Here is a 24,958-nt window from a genome sequence, read left to right on the forward strand (position 1 = left end):
GTGGGGTGGTGGCTTGGTGGAAACAGTGCAGGGGCGCTGGGAGGTACCAGGACTGGGAAGGTGGGGGTGGGGGAGAGAAGTTTGGGGGGACAGGTCCCTGTGTTGCTCCCTCCGAACTGGGCCTCTGGGTACCCCGATAAGTGGTCAGGCCTGTTGGGCCCCGAATGTGACCAGCGAGATACAAGCTCATCGTTTCATCCACCATCAGCCACCTTGTGTAGGAGGTCTGTTATGTGTATTTCACAGAGCAGGAATCCAAAGCTGGGAGACTCAAAGACTTGCCCCAAGGCCCCAGCCTGGCAGGTGTCCCAGCTGAGACTGGGACCCTGGTGGTCTGAGTTCAGAGATTCAAAAGGGGTTTGACCCTGACTGCAGGGTGATGGCTGGGAACCTCTCTAAGCAGCCAGTGGCCCTACCCCCACCTTGCAACTACACCCCAGGGAAAGCCTGAGTGGTTTGTGACATGAGAAAACCTGGCAGCCACAGGACAGCCATGCCCTCCCCCCTTAACTCTGACTTCCAAAGGTGCCCACAGCCCCGCACAGGACAGATGGTTCTGGCCACCCCCAAGCCAGAGCATCCTGTGAGCCAGTGAGGACAAGGGCTGGAGGGGGAGGGACTGGCCACTTGGAGGTCTCTTTGAGCGATGATCAGCCTGGCCAAGTGATCCATCTCATACCAGCATCAGCTCAGGCCACAGGCAGGAAGTGGTCACTGCCTTGTCCCCAGCCACAGCCCTGCCCTCACCCCGCTCGCTGCCATGGCCCTGCACCCAGCCTAGCAAGGACTCGTCCCTTTCGAGTCCAGCTAGTAGGCAGCTTATTTCTAGTCCCACTGACTGAGACCAAGGCGGGGTGGCCCCCATGACCTGTTTACTGCCCCATGGTACAACCCTAGACAGCACAGGTCTCCTACCCACCCCATGTGAATTTCCATTTCCAGGAAGAAGGCTTCCCTGGCCTCTTAACCCACTGTAGCCTCTCCCTGGCGTGAACTCATGACCCCCCCAAAGTATTGTGCCCTCCTGGGATTCACTATGGCCTTCCACACCTCCTTTGCCATCAGGTAATTATTAGGCTATTCAGTTTATATATAGGTAAGATATTAACTTTTAGGGTATCCATCTCATCTCCCAACCCCTGTCACCCCCACTGCCTGGACCAGAGCAGACCCCATTGACCAGGATGCTCCTGAAGGGCAGGGATGCCATCCTGGCAACAAGGATGTGGGTGTGCCACAAACATGTGCCAAGCTGCACATCTTTCTCATTTGATGTGAAAAGAACAGGAGCCAGGGCCCTAACCTGCCTCACTCAGTGGCCAAGCTGCTGGGGATGGATCGCCTCCGTGCCCGTTGGAAGTGATGTTACTCGCCTCAGCCCTGGGCTTTGCCTGGGTTTGTGACAGTAATGCTGAAGCACCTGCTGTGTGTCTGGCGCTGCCTGAGCGAACGCTGTCTCCTTTACCCTTCACCTTGACCGCGGGAGGTGGGCTGTACAGAGAGACCCAGGGGTCAGGGAGAGAGAGGGGTGGGAGAGATCAGGCAAACCCAAAGCCCACACTCGGCTCCTCCTCCAGGCCGCCACCCTGGCTAGCTGGGCCAGCCCCTCGGAGCCGGGACGGACCTGACACTAGAAAGCCCTGTCTCTGGTAAGTCCTAGCAGAAGCCGTGCTCAGGTGCCTGCAGGGTGGGAAGACGCCCCTCCCTAACCTCGGCCCCAGAGCTGCCTCCCCTTCTGCCTCACCCCTCTCCAGTGTTTTGTCTCGGGCTAGTTGGAGGGCTGGTCTGCAGGAGGAGGCCCAGGCAGCGTCCGTGGGCCTGCTTGCCGGCCCCTGAGCTGGGAACTGGCTCCCCCAGGGCCAGCCCTGACCGATGGAGGGTCTGCCTGGGCTCGGCTCACGCGTGCATTCCATCCCAGCTCCTGACGAGTCTTCAGGGCTCTGGCTGCCTGCCCAGCTCTCAGGCCCCTCTGCCCTCCTGCCTCCCCACGCAGCCCTTCTTCCTGCTCAGCATTTTCTGGAGCCCTGTGGGTGTTGGGCACAGACCCACAGCTGTCTCAGCATATGTAGAAGGCCCACGATGCGTCCACATGAGTGTGAAGTGCTGACATCTGCCAAACAGAGGAAAGGGGCGGCTGTTTGACATGCCCAACACCACAGGGACACACACTGCCCCCCAGACCCCTCCCTCCCCCAGAACTCGGTCTCTGCAGACTCCTCTGCTGTGACGTCACCAGTGATGGGGACAGTGGAAGGGTCAGCCCCAACCCCCGCCTGGAGACGGTGAATCCTCAGTATGACAACTTGGAAGCTCAAAGTGTTGTCAGTGGGAGAACAAGGTCCCTCAACTCCCCGCACATGGCCCAGAGAGGTCCTGAAAACGCAGACACACAACAAATCAGAGTAGAAACAACATGACCCCATGCACCAGGGTTTTAACACGCAGCCCCAAACGAGTCGAGAGCCCTCCCAGGTCTGCGGAAAGAGCGGATGCAGCTTCTCCTCACTGAGCATCCCTGTGAGGCAGGGCCTTCGCACACGTCATCTTCTTGGCCCTCCACAGTGACCCCTGAGCTGGATCCTATGACGACCCCATTCTACAGATGACACTGAGGCCTGGGGAAGAGGGAGTGTGGGTTGAACCCGGCAGCCTGGCTCTGAGCCCCGGAGGCTGGTGATTTGTGGCAGCAAGTGCTCTCACCAGCATTCCCTGCAGTTGAAGGGACCTTGTTTTCAGAGGCCAGTGGAGACAGTATTCAGGCTTCTTCCCCCTCATGGACCAACCTGCATCTCAAGGCTGCAGCTGGTCCTCCAAGAGCTCTCGGCCTCCACGGGTGTGGTTATCATGAGACCGCAAAGGCATTTCACCGAAGGGAGAAGCCTTGTTCTGCAGATGGAAATGTTAATGCTGGAATTCTGTTGCCCCGGGAGACGGGGTTCTCTCCGAAACTGTTTGGGACCAGACTGGAAGCCAATGGGTGAGGCTTGGAATGTCCACCTGGGAGTTGGGTGGGCAGGGCCGGAGAGCTAGGCGGTGGCTTGGGGGCGGGGGCGGGGGGCGGGCAGCAAGAGGCAAGGAGGCTGCAGGGCCCCCCTGGCGTCACCGATGCGCCTCGCTTCTGCAGGGAGCAGGCTCAGCCCGGCCAGGTTAGCGCAGACGGGACCTTGGAGAGGGCTGGCCCCACAGCCTCCCCTGCAGATGGGGAACACAGGCCTAGCGAGGTCATCCAAGGAGGACTCTGGGACTGGTACCCAGGTCTCATAACCCCCAGATGAGTGACGACGTCACTCTCCATTGAGGGGCAGTGGTCTGTTGTTGGGAATGGCTGTGTGGCTCAGGGCACTGGGGCGGCCACAAATCTGGAAGCTCAGGTCTTCTTGTGACCCTGGCCACAGGGTCAGAACCACGTTTCTCCCAGGCTGTGCAGGGCTTGGGACTTCTCAGCTGGCCTCCCCATCACCCACACATGCATGTGTTCCTTCCCCAGTATTGACTGGGCAGCTGTGCTGGGCTGAGTACTCAGGAAACACTGGAGAATGCAGCCAGGGCCGCGACAGACAGGTGTGCAGCCCTTACATCCCCGTGCGCCAGAGAGATGTCAGGGGATAACTCCAGGAATGATCGGTGGAGGTATTAATTAACATAAATAATAAATAGGTACAATTCATACTCAGAACGGTTACGAGTATGTATCGATTGCTATAAATCAGGGCGCGTACAAGGAAGTCCCTTTGGTGTGTGCGTGTCCAGTATCGAGCTTGGGGAGGAGAGGGCGGAGGAGGCGTGTTCCGGGGGGGGAGTGTGATGGTGTGTGTGAGTGAGCATGTCACAGGTTAGAGTGTGTGAGTGAATGTGTGACGGCGTGAGTTTGTGTGTCTCTGTGTGTGAGGGTATATGTGGCAGTTGTGTGTAACTATGTGTGAGGTCGGTCCAAAAGTAAGTGTATATGCCCATGAGTGTATGCTGTGTGTCTGTGTCCATGGGGGTACGTGTATGGGGTGGGTGATGGTGTGAGTGACCGTAAGAGATGTGGGTGTAGATGAGCGTGTGCATATTGTGTATGACGGTGTGTGCTTTGTGTGAGGGTCTCTGTGAGAGTGTGTGAATGCATAAGGATGTGTCAGAGCGTGTTCCAGTACTGTGCGTGTGTGTCGGTGTGAGTGTGCGTGATGGTGTGTGTCTGCATGTATGTCTGTGGAGATCTCTATGAGCGTGTGTGTCTATGGATGAGGGTGAGAGGATGTGGATCTGAGGGTGCGTGTGTGGTGGTGAGTGTGCATGAACACATTTGTGGGTGTGAGTGGGTATATTTGAGTGTGTGGATGTGAGAGTGTGCATGTCTGTGTCTGTGCCTGTGGGTGTGTTGGGTGTTCTTTCAGGGAGGGGCGGGGTATGGTATCTAAGGTCCCGGCGGGATGCAGATTCCGATGGCGGAATCGAGGTCCCTAAGGACGGGGGACGGGCTGCTTCTCCCAGCCTCCCACAAGGGCGGTCCCTACTGGGCCCCGTCGCCTCCCGCCGCCTGCTCTCTCTGCCCCCCTGGCCCGGCCGCCCCATCGGAGCCTCCAGAGCTCCAGTTCTGAGCGCAAAACGCCTTCTCCTCCCCGGACGGCCTCTCCAACGCACAGCTGCCCCCCCAGAGCAGGAGCTGAGCTCGGCGGCGCCCCGAGGCCAGGCGGCGGGAGCTGCAGCGCCCACAGACCCGGCCCGGGCACCGGCGGGGCTGAGGATCCCTCCGACGCGGGGGGACGCGCCGCCGCCCCCGGAGGCTGCTCCGGCCAGGCCCGCGCCCCGCCGCCCGCCGCCCGGGGAGCACCGAGGCGGCGTCGCAGGCCGGGCGCGGCCGGGGATCGGGTGCGGCACTGGGAGTTCTCCAAGGTGCTAAAATAAACCCGGCGGCGGATCAGGTTTCCCGACTGAAATAACCCGGGAGCGGCCTTGGACGTGCGAACCGAGAAAGCCGTCAGGGGCGGGAGCGCCTGCGGGGGGAGGCGGGGATGGAAGACACTTTCCTCGGGGCTCCCTCCCATTCCTGGCGGGGGACCCCGCCGCTCCCCCTCCCTCCTCTCTCCTCCAGCTGTGCGTATCCGCAGCTGCCGCCCCAGAGCGGAGCTCCGCACCCACTCTCCTCCCCTTCCCTTCTGGGGTCATTATCTCGAATAACCGGCCTCCTCTTGGCCGGGTCTTTGATAGCGAGGTTTGCGGTAGATTAGAGGCCAGGCTCAGGAATCAGTCATTTATTCATTCAATAGCTATTTATTGAGTGCCTTCTATGTGCCAGGCACGGCCGAGGCACCTGGTCCCATAAGCCAGCGAATAGACAAGAGTCCCGGCCCTGTGGGCTGACACTGCTAGAAGGACACAGGCCAGGAACACATACACAGTGTGGCGTGTTAGAAAGGATACAGGCTGAAGGAAAAAAGGAAAAGAGCAGAAGAGGAAAGGAGTATCGGGCTGTTGTTTCAATCCAGGGGCCCCGCTGGCTCCCTCGACGGCCCGGATGGAATTCCTTCACCTTGACTTCAGTGTTCTCATGTGTGTGTAGACGGAAAGCCTGCCTATGAAGCTGCTGTGACCGGTTAACATGGAGACGCAGGGACGTGCGCTTTGCTCTGAGTCTGGCAGAGCAAGTGTTAAGAACAAGTTAATGAGAAATATGCTTATTAATATTAGTAGTAAATCTATCTTAAAGACTTAAAGACAACAAATAGCAAGTGTCTACGTGCACAGACTGCTCTAGATCCCACGAAGCTGCCAGAAAACCTCTCTTGATCTCAATAAGAGGGAGGCCGAGTACCCAAGTGTTTAGGGCCAAGGACTTCTGGCTGAGACTGCAATCTGAATCCTGGTCTGCCTCTTAGCAGCTGTGGGTCCCGGCAAGTGACTTCACTTGGCACCCCGCCCCTCTCTCGGCGATGGACAGAGCTGGAACAGGAAGGTTACGTGGATAAGGCCAGGTGGGGCAATGGTGCAGGGGCGGCCAGGTGGTCTGCGGGCATGGGGCCACCTCAGAGTCATCCTTGCCCTTCCCACTGGTCCTTGCATGAGGCCTAGCACACAGCATGCCTCAAGATGTGTTCCAGGAATGGGCAAGTGAGGGAGTGAGTGACATAGGAGGCCAACCAGGCAGGGAACAGAGAAGCTGTGGGACACATGGCCAGGAAGACAGCCCACAGGCTCAGAGTTACAGGGACCAGCCGGCCCATGTCCCAGATCTGGCCCTGACCAGCTGCGTGGCCTCACAGGTGATGTCACACTCTGGGCCTGCTCTTCCTCATCTCTAACGTGGGAAAAGGGTGGGTGGACTTGCCCTGAAGTATCTTTGATCCCATCAGGCTCCCCCAGGCCTGGGTGCTGCAGTAAGCCGCTCAGGTTGGCCCATCAGATCTCATGGGGGTGCCCCCGAGCACACTGTTTTATTCGGCACTTGCCACTTTAACCACTTATTTATATTGTGCTTTAGTGCACGGGGTGTATATGCAAGGATGGCCATGGCAGAATAGTTTTGAATAGTCACAGAAGAGGAACAATCTACATATCCAGCAATGGGGAATGGCTTATATAAAGCATGGCCCATCCACATGACAAAGTGCCAAGGAACCATCAAAAAATGATGGGTTGTCATGGAAACATGGCCAGGTTTATAATAAGTGAGAAGCATGGGTTATTTTTTTTTTAAGGTTGGCCCCGAGCTTATATCTGTTGCCAATCTTTCTTTTTTCTTCTTCTCTCCAAAGCCCCCCAGTACATAGTAGGTCCTGCTAGTTCTGCTATGTGGGATGCCGCCTCAGCATGGCCTGTCAAGTGGTGCCATGTCCACGCCCAGGATCCAAACCAGTGAAACCCTGGGCTGCCGAAGCAGAGTGCGTGAACTTAACCACTCGGCCACGGGGCTGGACCCCAGGATTGGTTGTTTTTTTAAAGCGTGTATAATGTGACCATATTTTTAAATGCATATTTGTATATTTATACAATATATATAGATACAGTTTGTTTAATATATATTGTTCCTGATTATTTAATACTGGGTTGTTGTAAAATATTTTGATAAGTGGAACTGAAACAACTGAGCATCCCTTTGCACCCTGACAGCTCGCGGGTTGACAGTGGTGGTCTCTGGGCAGTAGCATTAGGCCTATATCATCCGTATTTATCAAATTTATTGCAGTAAGCATGTAACACTTTGGCAGTAAGAAAAAATAAAGCTATTGGTAAAATTATACTGTTTTATAAACTGGCTAGTTATTTCGTGGGTGTGTATCCTATCTCTCCAACTAGGCTGCAGGAAGAGATCAACGAAAGCATTGATTCAATGAATGAATGCACTCTCAGGCTCTTGAGAAGGGAGACCGTGTGGCCTGTGGTAGGTGCTCCTAAAGGGATGGGGCTTGCTTCTCCGCTGCCTGAGAATGTGAACACGGTAACCCCCCTTACAGGGGGAGGAGCAGGTCTCAGTCTGAGCCCTTCACACTGTCTTCTCACCAGCCCTCTGGGGGGAAACAGAGGTCAGAGGGCAGGCAGGACTTGCCTGCAGTCACTCAGCTAGAGGTGGCTGAGCCAGAGTTTGAACGTGGGGCTGTCCCACTCCAGAGCCCATTCTTAACCACTCCTGGGCCAGAGGCCAATCCGACTCCATGGCCTTCCCCAGTGTGGAGCCCACTGTGGCCCTCAGAACATGCTGGCGGCTCTGGCCAGACCAAGATGCTGACACAGCCGTCTGGGTATTAATAGCCCCTATCTGGGCTGGGCTCTTGTGCCCCTCCTGAGGTCATCCCGGGTCATGGGCCCCACCTAGGGAGAGTGGGGTGATACCCTGGTGGAGAGGTGAGCAAGAATGTCTAGGGCCCTGTGACCCAAGGGATACAAGTCTGGAGGCCCTCATGTCCCACCCCAGGGACTGCTTGATCTCCCCTCCTTTGGGCCTCCCAGCTGGAAGCCTTTGATACTCTGAGCCTTAGCTTCCTCATCTGTACAATGAGGATGACAGCACGACTTCACAAGAACGTTGGTTCTATGAGGTCAAGGAGCTAAAGCCCATGGAGAGCTCAGTACACTGCCCGCTATCCGGGCCTTCTGTGCACATCTTCACGCACATCTGTCCAGGGTCTGGGATGAGGGAGCACAGGCCATCATGGCTACACCCAAGAGGCAGGATGTGCATGTGACAGTCTGGGACATCCTCCTCTGTGGCTGTGTGGTCTGAATGGAATACTCTGGAAGAGGAATGCCAGGGGATCTGCAAGGAAATAGGACTGAGGGCTCCTGGAGTCTGGCTTCACTCCAGCCAGGTATGGGGTGGGGGTCAACCATGGGGGTGGGTCCTTCTGAAGGGGGCACTCAGAAAGGAGAGAGGACTGGCCCTCATTCGTTAAATGGAATCAATTCCTAACCAGTAGGGTGGAAGGCTCACCATGTGGCAGGAACCCTGCTCAGCACTTTACAAACATCATCTCGGTGACCTCACCACGACGCTTGGAAAGTGGACACTATTATTCTCATATTACAGGTGGAAAAACCAAGGCCCAGAGAGGCCAAGTGACTTGCCTAAGCTCCCACAGCTAGTTGCTGGTGGAGCCCCAGGTCATCCCCCATCTCTCTGACCCTGGAGCCCATGGCTGGTCCCCTGTGGCCAGAGAGCACTAACCCCCACCGCAGGGAGCTTCCCGTTCTTGGGAGGCTGTGGGGTGGGCCTGGGTCTTCACTGGTGGGCTCCATGATTGGTAGGGCAGCTGCATCCTCCTGCCTCCATCCCGGCTAGGCAGACGGCCTCAGCTGACCTGAATGGTGAGACCAGGGCATTCATTCCTAACTCTTCTGGTCACTATCAACCAGTGGCCTCATCCTCAAGCCCAGGCCAGGCAGCCCTAGAAGGACCGTAGGGACTTAGGGTGCCTGCAGTCGCCCAGGTGGGTGCAGCGAGGCTGGACTCAAAGCCCGAGTCCTCACCTGGCCCTCCTGGTCTGCCCTCTCTGGGTTTGCAGCCTCTCTGGCCCCCTTCACTACATGCACCCGCCACACAGGCCTCTCAGGCCTCACGTGGAGCAGGTTCTCCCCTACCTGGGGCCTCCCACCTGTTCCTCCTTCCTGGGGGAAGCCCTCCACGCCTCCCAGGCTGGCCCCAGGGCCCTGGTTCTGCAATCCCGCCACACGCCTGCACATTTGCAATCATTGACGTGTGTCATTTGTTTACTCCCCACTGCACTGTGGGTTTCCAGGGACAGGGAGGGAGTGTCTCGTTCGCTGCAGTAGCACAGGCACCCAGCCCGGTGCCAGGCTCGCGGGAACTATTTCTGGGTTGCCTGAAGCTGCTGTTGTGCTCCTGTCCTTCACAAACTCCGGGCGATGGAGGCAACCTCCAGGGGACAGATCCACAGACACTGATTCATTACCCCTCCCTCTCCCAGAAATCAAATCTTACAGATGGCCGCGGGATGGGACTGTGGTGCCTTGAAGACAAATTCAGGACTGATTAAAAAAAAGAAAAAACCCAGCTTGCCAGCTTAATGAAATGCTGTCACAGAGGGGAGGAGCTGGGCCTGGCCCCAGCGGACCCAAGATGATGCTGTCAGTGACGTCATTCACTCCATCTGCTGTCTGGAGAGGCCTTTGCCCTGCACTCCACTGTCCAGTCCGTGGGGCCGGGTCCAAGCTGCCCAGGCCAGTGGGGCAGGCAGGCCTGGCTCTCAGGGGTCTGGACTGGTCAGAGGAAGCTGGTAACAGCAGGAGTCAGTCTGGGGCCCACGTCTGGGGCTCTGGCTGGGGGCACAGTGAGGCCGGGGCAGCAGCTGGACTACATTTCCCAGAGTCCTTCAAAGCCCGGGAGTGAGCCATTGGAAGATTTAAATAGCCCAGGCCCGAGGCAGCCAGGCCGCAGCTGTGGACTCGTCCGCCTCCCCGGTGGCTCCATTGGTGCTGGCCCACACTGGTGGGCTCGATTGGCTGCCCAGCTGGCACTGACGTCCCCTTGGAGCCTGGTGGCAGCCAGAGGTAAACAGCCATGTGCAATCCTCCGCTCTATATTTAACAGCGGCCGCAGAGAAGACAGGGAGGCAGGGAGCCGTGGCGGCTCTGGGATAGCTCGTCTTCGGGGAGAAGGCCCTGCTGCCGGCTTGGCACCGGCCCTCACACTGTGAGCATCACCATGCCAGCCTCCCAGAGCCGGGCCCGCGCCCGGGACCGCAACAACGTCCTCAACCGGGCCGAGTTCCTGTCCCTGAACCAGCCCCCCAAGGGCGCCCCGGAGCCCCGCAGCTCGGGCAGGAAGGCCTCAGGCCCCTCGGTACAGCCCCCAGGCCCTGGGGACGGGGCCCGTGAGCGGCGCCAGTCGCAGCAGCTGCCGGAGGAGGACTGCATGCAGCTGAACCCCTCCTTCAAGGGCATCGCCTTCAACTCCCTGCTGGCCATCGACATCTGCATGTCCAAGCGGCTGGGGGTGTGCGCCGGCCGGGCCGCGTCCTGGGCCAGCGCCCGCTCCATGGTCAAGCTCATTGGCATCACGGGCCATGGGATCCCCTGGATTGGGGGCACCATCCTCTGCCTGGTGAAGAGCAGCACGCTGGCTGGCCAGGAGGTACTCATGAACCTGCTTCTGGGTGAGTGTCCCCGCCGCCCGCCACCTACCCGCCAGGCTCTGGGAGGGAGCCCGCCCCGCCCTGGCGAGGACCAGTGGGGCCCTCAGAAGCTGACTGGAATGATCTAATGAGGTTAGGCAGGAAGGGTGCTCCAGAAATAGGCAAGCCTCTGGCTTGGGGAAGAGAGAACCAGGGATGCACAGACAAGGGCCCCCTGTAAAATGGGGGCCTTGAGAATGGGGAGACGCTGTGGGAACCCCCGAGAAAGGGCCTTGCTCTTGGCAAAGTGCACCATGGCCCCAGAGGCAGCTTGGAGGAAGGCTGGGGGCTGGAGGCAGTGGCCTGGAGGGAGATGGCCTGGGGTCTGGTGGGGTTCCTGGAGCGGGGTATCTCACTGTGTAACTCCCACCCCATGGGCTGGGGTCCTCGAGGTCATTGGCCACTTGCAGGCAGTGCAGGTGTGCTGCCCCCATGCCCTCCTGCTCAGTTCAAGGACCCTGCAAACTGCCCAGGATTCTCCCATAGGGCCTGCGGGTGCAGGGGGTCCAATCTGGGGCTCCCACCCACTCGTGGCCTCCTGGAGGACTTATCTGCTGTTTCCCCAGGTGAGTTTCCAGAGGAGAGGGCCCAGTGAGCTGGTCCTTTGGTTTGTTTTTCCAAAGTCTTTGCCACCAGTGTCTTTTAGTTGAGCACTGCCCTGTGCCAGGTGCCACGTGGGACCCATGTGGAAGGCGGGCCCTCACCTCCCCCTGGCCCCCGGCCGGTCCACCCTCCAGCACCTCCAGATCCCCCAGGTGCTCAGGGAACCTCTGCCTCACCCTCCATGCTGGGCCCACGTTGATCCCCTCGCCCTTCCTGGCATGGCCACCATTTGGGGCGCAGGTGGGCAGGGGTCTCAGACACAGCAAACACTGGCAAGGGTCCCGGTTCCTCAAGGGCTGTGGGTGGGACCACTGAGAACTGCGGTCCCAGAGGAAGTTACGAGGACATGTGTCTCCCCACTCGGGTCTCAGGGAGAGTGGGGCTGGACGCTCCGCGGGTAGGCCGAGGGAGGAGGAGACGGTGGGGTCTGGCACCGTCGATGTGTTCTCGTTCTTACTACTCAATTATTCACATCACGTGACTTGTTATTTAGCCCAAATCAATGGTCCCACATGACGAGGGCTGTTGACATTCCCACTTTACAGGTTAGGAGACTGAGGCTCCGGGAAATAAAGCCACCTGGCCCGGGCTTCGGAGCTGGAGGTTTGTACCAGGTCCGCCTCACATCCAGGCCTGTGCTCTTTCCAGGGGCTGTGCCGTGGGCTTGGGAGGGAGACAGAGCGAGGTGGCTGAGGCCCTGGGCCAGCGGCTTCTGGGGGCAGAACCTGCTCTGTTATCTGAGGTTTCCCCGCTGTAGCTCCACACACAGCAGTGGCTCAAGAATAGCCTGCTGCAGGTTAGGTGGCCTGATGTCAAAGGTTGTCCCTCTCATCCTGCTTCCCAGGCCCCGTCTGCGCGTCCGTCCCGTGTGACGGAGGCGATGAGGCGGGACTCGTCCCTCGTCCAGTCTTTACGATGTGACCGGTTCTGCATAAACCACATCATCACTTCAATCCTCCCCACAAGAGAGAAGCTGCTTTCCTGCCCCACTTAAAGAGGGGAAACTGAGGCATGGAGAGATGACTTGCCCCCGTCCTCCAGCTACTGGGCGGTGGGGCTGGGATCAGAACTGGGAGAATTGTACCTTGTTGAGATGAGGTTTCTGGCCCGTTCCAGCCACCAGCTGCTGTGGCACAAAGTGTTTGCTCCGTGGGACAAAGAACCAGATTCAAGTACCTCCCTTCCTGAGTGAGAATGACAGTCACTGCACGTTTCTAAAAACATCATTTATTGGGCTTTATTATGTACCAGATACGATGCCATGAATGTCCCATATTGCATGATTTTAAAATCTTTTTAACGACCCTGTGAGGTTAGTATTAATACACCCATTTTACAGATGAGTTAACTGAGGCGCAGAGGGACTTGCCCATCCCACACAGCTGTAGGTGGCCAGTCCAGGAGCCAAATCCAAGTCCTCGGGCTGCAAACCCCTCGCCTTCGGCTCGCCGCCGTCTGCCGGCCAGGTGGACGGCCCATTTCACAGAGAGACCACGGAGAGATGAGGGCCTGGCATGAGGCCGCTCAGAGCAGGCAGGGTGGTCACTTCGTGGGGATGTGGCCCCAGCCCCTCCGCTTCATGGGAGAAAGCTGCGCCAATAGCCCAGGCAGGCTCTGAGCCCACAGCTCCGGCCCGACCCCCCAGGCCGGGCTCCCGGCGCCGTTCTCCACCTGCAGAAAACAGACCATCCGCTGAGCACCAACTGCAGGGTCCTGTGTGTCCTTTAGTCTTGGGGGGACCTGGGGGCCTTGCAACCCTAGAGTGCAGGCTCTGCAGTCCGAGTGGGCTTTGTCCAGATCCTTGCTCTGACCCTTACTTGCTGTGTGAGCTTAGTCAAGACACTTCCCATCTCTGAGGTTCAGTCAGCTTCCTGATCTGTACCTGGGGCCTCAGGGCTCTGGTGGGGACTCATAGGGAGCCGGGGAAGCACATGGCACAGTGGGTGGCATGCGGACATGCCCCGGGAGATGACCGACACCACTGTGGTGGGAACTGTAGGACCTGGGTAGGGCGGCGGTGAGGGAGCACTGCCCGGCCCGGCCACTCCAAGCACCAGGGCACCCAGCAATTCCTGGGGGCAGTCTCTGGGCCAGAAGTAGAGGCCTCCACCTGTCCAGTTGGGGCCAGGGCTCCCGTTGGCCCAAAAGGGGCAAAATCAGGAGCCTTGGGCGATGGGAGCTCCAGCCCCTGAGCCTGGAAAGAGTCCCAGCTGGGCCAGGAAGAAGCTGTCTGCACTGCTCCCTGGGTCCCCTCCCCCAGGGCATGCTGCCCAGCCTCTGGAAACCTTAATGCCAGGAGGGGTCTAAGCAGCTGGCAAAAGCTTGGGCTCCAGAGTGGGCCGGACCTGGGTGCAGTCCCAGCCCTGCTGTGGGAACTTGGGCAAGTGACTGTGCCTCTCTGAGCCTCATTTTCCTCATCTGTCAAATGAGTTGCTGGGATGCTTCATTGCAGAGTTATACACACTGCTGGACGGACACTCATGCCAGGTAGTGCTCGTGTAGCCGTGATTGACACCGTCACCGCCATCACCATTATCGAAAGAAGTGCCGGGTCCAGCCTCCCTCCGGATCCCCTCCAAGCTTTAGACACCTGTGAGATGACCTGGTCCCCTCCTCCGCCCCTCCCCTGCAGCCCCCGGCTGGATGATTCCAAAGGGAGCCAGGTGGCAGGTGACGCAGGCCCATGCCGGTTCACCAAGCCCATCCTGGTTTCCTCGCGAGCATGTCCTTGGTGGAAACGGCCTCCGGGTCTTCTTGCCATGATCTATAAAGGTCTCTTTATGGAGATTTTCCTGATTATGAAAACTAGACACTCTTCTTTTTCTATGTCACTTTGTTTATTGTGGTAAACTATACGTAACATAAAGCATCATTTTAACTGTTTTTAAGCACACAGTTCAGGGACATTAAGCACATTCACATTGTTGTGCAGCCATCACCACCATGCGTCTCCAGAACTTTTCCATCTTCCCAGACTGAATCTCTGTCCCCATCAAACACTCACTCCCCATCTCCCACCCCCCTGGCCCCCCCCATCCTCCTTTCTGTGTCTATGAATCTGACTACTCTAGGGACCTCATATAAGTGGAATCATCCAGCGTTTGACCTTTCGTGTCTGGCTTATTTCACGTGGTGACACAATGTTCTCAAGCTTCATCCATGTTGCAGCAGGTGTCAGAATGTCCTTCCTTTTTAAGGCTGAATAATGTTCTATGGTGTGGATATACCACATTTTGTTTATCCGTCATCCGTCCGTGGACACTTGGGTTGCTTGCACCGTTTGGCTATTGTGAATGATGCCGCTATGAACACGGGGCAGAAACACCTGTTGGAGTCCCTGCTTTCACTTCTTTTGGCTATATACCCAGAAGTGGAATGAGTGGGTCAAACGGTAACTTTATGTTTAACTGTTTGAGGAAGCTCCGTACTGTTTTCCACAGCAGCCATCCCATTTTACATCCCCACCAGCAGGGCACAAGGGTTCCCATTTCTCCACATCCTCGCCAACACCTGTTATTGTCTGAGTTTTTGAGTTTATTCTAATGGGTGTGAAAATGGTACCTTGTTGTGGTTTTCATTTGCATTTCCCTAGTGGTCAGCGGTGTTGAGCACCTTGTCATTACGTTCTTATAGGAAAGAAAATCTCAAACGTTACAAGGACAGATCATGGAAAAGTGAGCATCTCCCTTTGACCCCTCCCAAGGAGTAATCTCTGTTGCAGTCTGGGTCACTGGCCTCTGGATTTTTCTCTGTGCACAGACTACATTATCACGTGCTTCTAAAATGACCTGCAGGGTTTCACCCAGCGCCACCTGGTTCTCACAGGCCGTGATGGACCTGCTGGGCTGTGCACTTCCGGTTGGAATCCTGGTCTCGGCCCCACACGTCCATTCACATCAAGAGTGAGGGGTTCAGACACCAGAACCAGCCCCCTCAATCTTGCGGCAACGCCGCGCCCCTCACAACCACCGCCCCCCCCCCCCCGCCATGGCCCCGCTCCCCCCCCCCCCCCCCCCCCCCACCCCTGCATATAATCTATTCTGTCAGCTCTCCCACCCCGGTCAACTGGCTCCTGTTCCCTGGGACAGCCTAGGCGACAATCCGTCCACGAGGCAGGCATAGCCTGTCCCTAATTGATGGATATTTAGACTGACCCCAGCCTTCACTGTCAGGAAGCCTCCTGCTGCAGACGCCCGCTCCGCAGAGGCAGAACGTCCCTCCCCTTCCTCGTACCCTTCTCCCAGCTTCACTTCTCATCATCTCAGTGGGGCTCAGTGGTACCGGCGGCCCCTCCGGGGGCCCTTGGCTGCCCCCCGCCCGGGTCAGGGCCCCCTCATGCACTGTCATGGCAGCCGCCCTTGCAGCTAACACAAGAAATGAAAGAGTGAGGAGTCTGGCTCTGCACTGCCCCTGCCTCAGACCCGGTCCCAGCAGAGCCTGGCAGTCAGCGGAGGGATGGCATGGTGTCCTCAGACTTCTGTGCTGACGATCTTGATTTCCTTGTGCCCTGACAGTCTTTGGAGATAGATAGAGGCGGCATTAGTGTCGAGATTCTTCAGGTGGGAAATGGAAATCTGCCACGTTACAGACCTCGCTTGGAATCACTCAGGCCCCGGGAGACAGGGACCAGCCAAGCCCCTTGTGTCAGCCCCCTGAGTGCTGAGGGTGGGGCACTGGCTCTGGCTGGCGGCAGGGGCTGCCCTGGTCAGGAGAGATGCTGGGCGTGTGCACATGTGTACGTGTGTGCGCACACAAACACACACACACTGCTCACACCAACAGAGCGGAGGTCCCGATGCTAAAAGACTGGAGTGTTCCTGCCGCCCCTCGGGATTTCCTTCAACCCAACCACTCTGCTCACTGCCACCTCCCCAGGGGCTGTGTCCTTCTGGACCAGTGCACTGGTTTTTAAAACAGCTTTTGCATGTGTGTGCTAAAATACACATAACGTAAAATTTACCATTTCAACCATTTTTAAATGTTAAAATTCAGTGACATTAAGTATATTCATGCTGTTGTGTAACCATCACCACCATCCATTTCCAGAACTTTTTCATCTTCCCAAACTAGAACGCTGTCCCCTTTAAGCAGAAAGCCCCCATTCGCATAATTCACTTGGCATAGTGTCTTCGGGGTCCCTCCGGCCCTCGGCTCCCCGTAACCGCTTTTCCACTCTCTGCCTCTATGAATCTGTCCATTCCAGGGACCTCACAAAAGTGCAGTCATGCAAGATTTGTCCTTTTGTAAAAAATAACTTTTAAAAAAATGTACAAAAGTAATGCGTGTTTGTGGTTAAGAAAAATTTTAAGTGCAGAATTTCAGAAAGACAATGAAAGTCACCCTGATCCTCCCACCCAGCGAGAAGCACTGTTAACATTTACTGTGGTGCCGTCCAGACTTTTCCCTCTGCATAGAAATGCATTTACATCTTATTTTACAAAAATGGCATCCTGCTGTAAATCCTGTTTGGTAATTGGCCTTTTCCACTTAACAAACCTCATAACTCTCCTTCGGCAGCTATAAATACACACCTGCCTCGTCATTCGCAGTAACCCCGGCGCGCGCCATTGTCGAGACTTGGCCACAGCTTGTCCCCTCTGTCTCCTGCTCAAGGGCATTGGGTTGGTGTGCGTGTTCCAGCGTGATGAAGAATGCTGCAGTGGACATCCTTGACTGTGAATCGTGGTGGACATCCCTAACGATTTCCCACCGAGATGTTCCTACAAAGGGGAGAGCTGAGGCACAGGACACATGAAAAGACGCTGAGTCTGAAGCCAAACACCCTTCAGAAAGTTTAGGCTGGTTGAGACTGCCCCGCAACACTAGCAGGCTGGTTCCCCACCTCCTGGAAAAGCTGGAATGAGGGCATAGAGGCGGGATCGCCGCCCAGGGCAGAAGGGCTAGGACCCCTCCTCCAGGCCCTGAGAGACGCCGCCTACAAACCTGTCCCTCACCAGCCAGCAAGGGGCCCCTTGCTGAGCCCACAGCCCCCTCCTTCCGACCCCCATCTCAGCAGCTGGTCCTACAGTGAAAGGAGCACAAGCTTGAAAGGGTCATGAGAGTCATCCCAGGCACCCCTCTGCCTCCGGGCAGCCCCATCCCGCCACACACAGCCACGCAGAGACAGGCGGCCTCAGGAGGAGCTGATTCCGAGTCCCCCACGAGAGCAGGTCTTTTCTAAGAAAGCTCCGGTTCCTGTCTCTCCCTGGTGACCCCTCTCCCCAACTCCAGCACCCTGGTTCCTTGGCCAGCACTGGACCCCAGGGTGTCTGGGATGGGGGAGGAGAGAGGGCACCCTCTGAGGACAGGGAGGCCGCCAGGACAGCAGGGCTTCAGAATAACTGTGCTTGCTGCATGGGGGGCTCAGTCATCTCAGACGCCAGCTCGTGAGTGGGGCTGAGGGTGGAGATTGCTGCGGGGACGGCATGAGAGGTGCTGGGGCCGAGCCCTGCCCCCCAGGCACCATTGATGGAATACTTGCTGCACGAGGCCCTCAGAGCAGCTTCCAGGAAGATCCCCCGTCATCAAGGAGGGGAGGGAGGCTCGGAGGGGTGGCCATGCCAAGGGCATGCAATTTGCAAGCAGCCGACCTTGAAGCTGGTCTCTGATTCTGGAGCCCAGGTGTGTGGCTGCCGCCCTAGTTGACTGCAGTGAGTGGAGGCTGGGGGAGGTTAGGTGACCTGCCCCGGTCACACAGCAAGTCAGGCGGCACACAGCTTTGGCCACTCTCCTAACCCCCGATCTTCCTGACGGACGGACCTTCCCCATGGGGTCCAGGAAGGAATGTAGGTCAAGGAACCCGACAGGGCCATGTGAGTGGAATTGACGGAGCCTTGAGTGATGGTGCCATTTGCTTCTATTTCTGGGCCCCAGATAACTTGCTGACGGTGTCAGGATCACAGTCACACCAAGGGCCGGCTGTGGCGCTGGAGGAGGGGAGAGCGGCCTGCATGGCAGCAGGAAGGGGCATGGTGGTGGGAGGCCTGGCAGAGGCCATCGGCTCTGCTGGAGAGCCAGCCTGGGTTTCAGCGTGTGGTCCCACTGCCTCTTCTACCTCCAACCCTCAGCACCAGACAGACGGACAGACGGTCAGACGGCTGCAGTGTGATGAGGGGACAAGAGCAGGGGCCCATCATATGTGTAAAGGAATTATCTGTGTAGCCATTCCCTACTGCCGGTCTACCCCCGTGGCCAGATGGTGGCCCCTGGCCTGGCCCATGCCTGATGTACTCAAGAACCGGCAATGCCCAAGAACTGGAGGTCAAGAGAATGAACGAACCAGGCACGGATGGGACGGGCCAGGCTAGCTGATGGTCCCCAAAGGGCACGGGGCAAAGGGGCAGTATCCACCTCATTATGGCCTCAAGAGGCAGAAGCAGACAGAAACAGCAGCAGATTCCCAGAGGCCCAGATACGAGGTTTTCTAATCATGGGACCGGGCAGCCTCAGAGGCCTCCCTGGGGACCAGGGGAGCTTCCCCCACCCCCCCAGCTTCCCCACAGGGCTGCCTCTTCCATCTGCTTCATATACTGAGTCTTTGTGTGTGCTTTCATTGGGAGAAAAATGTTTGCTGCTAAAAAATTGGAAACGTGTTCTTGGCCTGTGGATCCTGACGGCCCATGAGGAGAGCTGGGGCACCTGGGGAGGTCGAGGCACAGCCCTCCTGCCTTCAGCCACCGCATCAGAGTGAGCCCTGAGCCCGCTGCATCCAGCAGGCAGCCCAGAGAGGTGCGGCTGCTGCCCCTCCCTCCTGCCTCCTCCTTGCAGCCCCAGCTCTCTCCGGGCGCCTGCAGGAGGATTGACGCTCGTCTGGGAAGGCAGATTTAAACCCGCAGGGACTCGCCGAGTTGCTGAGCCTTGCGTTTTGGCTGAGAAACTTGGTCACCAATTGCACAGATGACCCACATCTCAGGGTCACGTTTTGATCTCCCTTGGGCGGTCATGGTCCTCATTGATGCCCCCACCCCCCCCAGACCCCAGCAGCCCTCCTGGCACCCAGACCCTGGCCAGCCACTGCCCACCAGCCCCTGGGCCCCAAATCTCTGACTTTCCTTCAGGTGGTGGAGGTGTCAGAACCCGGGCCAGGTAACTTTGACTCGGAAACTCCGAGAAGGACACCCTTTCACCGACACACCTGCTCGCTGCCACCCAGCCTGCGGGGTCGGAAAACCTTCAAGTGCTTCCCGGGGTCAGGCCAGGCTGGGGCTGAGGACCCATAGCACCAGCTGTGACCCCCACACCACGCGCCTGGCTGCGCTGAATGCTTCCCAGGCGTGAACGAGCTCCTTTCGTCCTGCCACAGCCCCTCTTACAGGTGGGGAGACCGAGGCTCTGACAAGTGAGGGGACTGGTTCTTCATTAGCAGAGCATCTGGGACTCGAGCCCCACCTGTGACTCTGGAACCTGCACTTTTAACCCCCACCCCGCGAGTTGTCCCCTCCCCAGGCAGAGAGAGCCTGTCAGCCAGGTGAGGGAGCAGCCTTGGCCTGGCCTCCTGCCTCAGCTCCTCGGTTAGGCCAGAATCCCAGGAGTCAGATGCAGCCGCCTGTCTCCAGCACCCACCTACCCTGGGGATCTGGCAGTCCCTGGTCCCTCTCTCCCCCCAGGACTGTGACCTCCTGCAGGCTCCAGATGGCTCCCAGCCTGGGCCTGGCCTCCTTGTGGCTCAGCAGCATGCAGGCTGGCTGGCCACACATCTCCCCGGCCAGCCGCCTCCTGGGAGGCCTGGGCTCCTGGGAAGAAGCTGCCATGGAAATGCCTGTCTGTGGGGGCATATAGGACAAGGTTCCCTCCCTCCCTCCCACAGGCTCCTCCCCTCATGGCTGGGCAGCCTCTCCATCCACCGCCTCCTGCTCCCGCCCCCTCCCTAGCTGGCCGGGCACGTTGCAGGGTGGACAGACATCAGCCAGACTGTGGCTAATGAGAGGGGCAGGCCCAGGAGAGGCCAGGGGTTCAAATCCCAAACCAAGAGCCCAGACTGCAAGGAGCAAGCCTGCGGAGGGCAGGAAATGAGGAAGGCCGGGAAGTTCTGCACGAACAGGGGAGCGCAGTGCCATCTGGGAGCAGTCTGAATGCCCAGGGCTGTAGCTGTTAAATGAACACACCAGGTGCCTCATGCTTACAGCTCGGGGAGTGGGCCAAGACTTTCAAAAGCAGGTTACAGAGCAGCATGTGTAGAGCATGTTACAGCTTTTATTAAATCTACGCTCTATAGATCGATAGAAGGTTCTAGAACAGTGGCTACTCTGGGTGGCAGGATTACAGGTGACTTAAAATCTCACTTTTACTTACAACTAGGATATACGACCGTGTAGTGGGGCTTTGGGGAGGAAAAAAAAAGTGGAAGATTGGCAACAGATGTTAGCTCAGGGCGAATCTTTCTCTGCAAAAAAAAAAATATCTCACTTTTGTTTTCTGCTTTGTAAATCTTCTGCAGTGAGCATTTATGGTGTCATTTTTCCCCAAAGTTTTTTGTGTTGGTTTCTGAGCAAGAGCGGTTGCAGGCCAACAATTTTGACATGGGCTGCAAAGTTCCTGGGCGAGCTCTTTTGATGATAATCCTCCACCAATAATTCTCCGGCTCTTCCTGTGCGCCAGGCACGTGGGGGGACCCACTTGTCCCCGCGTGCTGGGACATCACTGTTTTAGCACTGAATGTCTTGTGTCCTGGAAACCCCTCTGTCCCAGGCAAACCTGGGACGGTTGGTCACCCTGCAGGCGCCATGCCGCGTCCCCTCCAGGAGGTAGGTACCATGATCTTATCTTACAGATGAGGAAGGTTGGGTGACTTGTCCAAGGTCAGACCGCAGGGAGGCTCCAGGCCCGGGACTTGAACCCAGGGCTCTGACTGACACTCGTGAGTTTCGCCACTGTACCACAATGCTGGTTTCCCCTTATGTGTCCCCTGAAGAAGGGTTTCCACGTGCTGTGACCTCATTGCAGCCTCCAAGGGCCTTTCTAAGGGTGGGCGAGGCTTGCCCAGAACCCCTACATTGGCTGTCCCGGTGCCACCGTGATCAGCTGGGTGAAACTGGGGCCTTGGCGTCATGTATTCATCTAATGGCACAGAGAGGCAGAGCAGCCTTTCCCAGGCCACACAGCAGGGTGATGGTGGAGGCAGGATGGATGGAGACCCAGGTCTCCCTCATGTTCCCACAACGGGGAAAGAGACCCGCCCTCTGGCTCTGTGCCCCAGGCCAGTGACTCAAGTGATACTTGGAGTCTGCCACTCTGTCTGGTCCTGGGGATAAACCTATGAACCAAGAGATAGCCCTGGCCTCCAAGAAGCAGTGGTGAGGGCGGGGCGAGAAGCTGACACTGAGCACCTCTCCACCCAGCGACCTCCTTAGTCGCAGCTGAGTAAGTGCCAGGAGGAGAAATGTGACGTGTTGGGAATGTACTATTCAGGGCCTGGCCTGCCTGGAGGTCAGGGAAGGCCTCCTGGAGGAGGTGACATTTAGGTTCAGGCCTGAAGGATGAGGGGGAATAAGTCAGCAGCGAGGGAAAGGGTGGAACATTCCAGAAAGAAAGAGCAGCAGGTATGAAGTCTCCAAGCTCCAAGGCTCCGTCGCATCCTCTGTAAAATGGGGATGACACGCCGCAGCTGCTGTGGAAAATGGTTTCGTGGTTCCCCGAGAAGTTACACATAGAGTCACCATTTGATGCAGCCAGACCGCTCCTGGGTTTGTAGCCACAAGAACGGAAAGCAGGTCCTCAGCAAACACTCACACACGCTTGTTCATCACAGCACCATTCACAACAGCAAAAGGCGTAAGCAACCCAACTGCCCATCAATGGATGATGGATAAGCAAATGCTGGTAGGTCCAGACGGTGGAATATTACTCAGCCCTGAAAAGGAAAGGAGCACTGACACACGCTACAACAGGATGGCCCTCAAAAACACGAAGCCAGATGCAAGGCCACACACTGTCTGATTCCATTTATATGAAACGTCCAGAAGAGGCAAATCCATAGAGACAGACAGTAGACGGTGATGGCCAGCGGCCAGGGGAGGACGGGGACTGCCTGCTTAACGAGTATGGAGTTTCCTTCTGGGGTGATGAAAATGTTTTGGAACTAGATAGAGGTGGTGGTTGCACAACCTTGTGAGTATGCTAAATACTACCGAAATGTATACTTGAAAACGGTTCACTGTGTGTCACATGAATGTCACGTCAACTTTAAAAAGATGGCGGGTGGTAACATCTCGCTCTCAGGGCAGGCGGAGTCCTCAATGAGGTCCTTTGAGAAAGATCACCGGCCCAGGGACCCTGCAGATCCTCCAAGGGGCCTGTAGTGGCCCACCAGAGCCCTGGTCACCACTCTCTCTCTCTCAGTGCCTTTAGCAAACGCCTCCCAGCCGTGAGCAGACAGGGCCCTGGCCCTCATGGAGCGCACGCCACAGTGGGGGAGAGAGTGCGTGACGTGGCAGGTGGTGAGAAAGGCTGTAAAGGAGAAGAAAGCAAGGAGGAGGGGTAGAGAGCGATGGGCTTTTGAGAATAGGTGGGCAGGAAGACCGCTCTGCCAAGGGAGCGAGGGCGCGTGAATGTTCCCAGGGAAGGACAAGTAGAGGGAACAGCACGGGCAAAGGCCCTGAGGTGGGAATGTGCCTGAAGCCAGTGCGGCTGGAGGGGCGACAGCGAGGGAGGAGGGAGGGGAGACGAGGTGGGAGGCATTACTGACAGTCCCTCGGGCCCCTCTCCTGCCCACAGCCTTGCTCCTGGACATCATGACGGTGGCCGGCGTGCAGAAGCTCATCAAGCGGCGAGGCCCGTTCGAGACGAGCCCCAGCCTCCTGGACTACCTCACCATGGACGTCTACGCCTTCCCCGCCGGGCACGCAAGCCGCGCGGCCATGGTATCCAAGTTCTTCCTCAGCCACCTGGTGCTGGCCGTGCCCCTTCGCATCCTGCTGGTGCTCTGGGCCTTCTGCGTGGGCCTGTCCCGCGTGATGATCGGACGCCATCACATCACGGACGTCATCTCAGGCTTCATCATCGGCTACTTCCAGTTCCGACTGGTGGAGCTGGTCTGGATGTCCTCCAACACCTGCCAGATGCTCATCTCCGCCTGGTGAGCCGCCACCTGCGGCTCCGGGGCTGGGGTGGCTGGAGAGAGGTGGCAGGAGGAGGCAGGACCCACAGGGGAGGGGTGGACCAGGCGCCCCCAGCTCATCTTCCCCATCTTGTTGGAGGCTGGTGAACTCAGGTGGGCCCACCCGGGGACTGGCTTATCCGGTAGCACCCGGTGCTTTCCTTGGACTCCCAGTCGCCCTGGGCAGGCCTCGGCCCAGCCGTGGGGACAGCCCTGCTTAGCTTCTGCTCTGGAGACAAAAGGCGAGAACCAAGATGGCGGGCAGAGGCCGAGCCTGTCTTGTCCTTTCCTCGTCATGACTGTTGAGTTCCTGGCCATGCCCACCACGCCACAGCACGATGCTTGGCCAAATACCCCCACCCGCCGCCCGACACAGGTGCCATTGCCATTAACGGTCATCGATAGCTTAGGGCAGCACTTTCCAAAGGGCGTCCCATGGACACTAGCCACCCGACACTAGTCTGCAAGATGCTTTAGGAAGAAAAAGGGTTTTGTGGTCAAATAAATTTGGGAAATGTTGCAAACTCTGCCCCATATTGAACATTCACAAGGGCTGTTATTGTCAGAAAGGCTCTGACAAGTCCTGCAGAAAAGCTTTGTGTGGAACCTTGTTTAACCCATGCTTCCTAAACTGATTTGACCACAGAACCCTTTTCTCATGGAACAGCCATTAACCCCCAAGGAACCACCGTGTCCTCAAGCACGTGTTGGGAGACGCTGCCCAGGAGCCGAAGGGCCTGAGGCGCGAGCTGGCCTCTCCCAGTGCCAGGCCCTCAGCCTGGGGAGACCAGGTGTCCAGGTCACCGCCTACGGAAAGCCCATGGCCATGGGCATCGGTGCCACTTTGGCCCCCAGGGGCCGGACTCCGTGTGACCTAATAGGTCGTTTCCAAGTCAACCGTTATGGATGTGCATTTCCTGTGACAATACAGATGACATGCGATCAGACCCTGTCCCGCGTGGTTTTATCCTCGGGGGAGTGTCCAGCAGGAGTCTGTGAATGTGGCGGCTGATTTCTTCGGCCCCAGTCGGGCCATGGTGTCAGGTGGTCAGGGGCAGTGGACGCCTAGACTTTTCCAGGCTGCTTGGTCCTCTCCCTGAGGTCACCGTCAGGGGCCCCTCCATTCCCCCAGGCCCCACACGGGCTGCTCTGCCCAGGGCCTGGGTCGTGGACAGTTGAAGCCCCCACTGAGATCTCCCCTGGGGGCCAAGACCCTCTCTCACTCCAGTCTGAGGACGCTCATTCCCTCCCTGCTGGTCTCGTCCCTGCCCCCGAGGAAGCAGACAAGGGACCAGGCAGACACAGTCGAGCCGGAGGGGAGCTGCAATGAGGGACATGCAGGGCCCTCAGTGCTGCAATCAGGTGCCAGGGCCCAGGCCCCAGGGCAGGCGAGATGGTGGAGATGAGAGGAGTGAGCCAGGAAGGCGGGGAGGAGTGTTCTGGGCAGAGAGAATGGACAGGCGAGGGCCAGGAGGCAAAAGGAGCCGTGCCTGTCACAGACAAGTGGGACGCTCCAAGTGGCTGCACCCAGAGTGCAGGGTTGGGGTAAAGATGTGTCGGGCTGAGGCTGAGGCTGAGGATCCAGATACCTGGAGCAGGTGCTTTGTGTGTAGACTCATCGATGCCTCTTAACAACCTCATGACGTGGGGT

At 57.7% G+C, this 24,958-nt stretch overlaps 1 protein-coding gene across 1 annotated transcript; it reads left to right on the plus strand.

Annotated features, from left to right (window-relative positions):
- Positions 1-9,373: 9,373 nt before the first annotated feature.
- Positions 9,374-24,254, plus strand: PLPP7 (phospholipid phosphatase 7 (inactive)). Its single transcript, XM_046672300.1, has 2 exons — positions 9,374-10,592; positions 22,926-24,254. Exons 1-2 carry the CDS (start codon positions 10,142-10,144, stop codon positions 23,288-23,290), a joined length of 816 nt encoding a protein of 271 aa, XP_046528256.1. The 5' UTR covers positions 9,374-10,141; the 3' UTR covers positions 23,291-24,254.
- Positions 24,255-24,958: the final 704 nt, after the last annotated feature.

Source organism: Equus quagga, chromosome 1 (assembly GCF_021613505.1).
Source record: "Equus quagga isolate Etosha38 chromosome 1, UCLA_HA_Equagga_1.0, whole genome shotgun sequence".
Taxonomy (NCBI): Eukaryota; Metazoa; Chordata; class Mammalia; order Perissodactyla; family Equidae; genus Equus; species Equus quagga.

Coding starts and splice junctions, on each gene's coding strand:
- PLPP7 (XM_046672300.1), top strand. CDS start 10,142: ATGCCAGCCTCCCAGAGCCGGGCCCGCGCCCGGGACCGCAACAACGTC. Junction 10,593..22,925: donor ACTCATGAACCTGCTTCTGG/GTGAGTGTCCCC, acceptor TCCTGCCCACAG/CCTTGCTCCTGGACATCATG.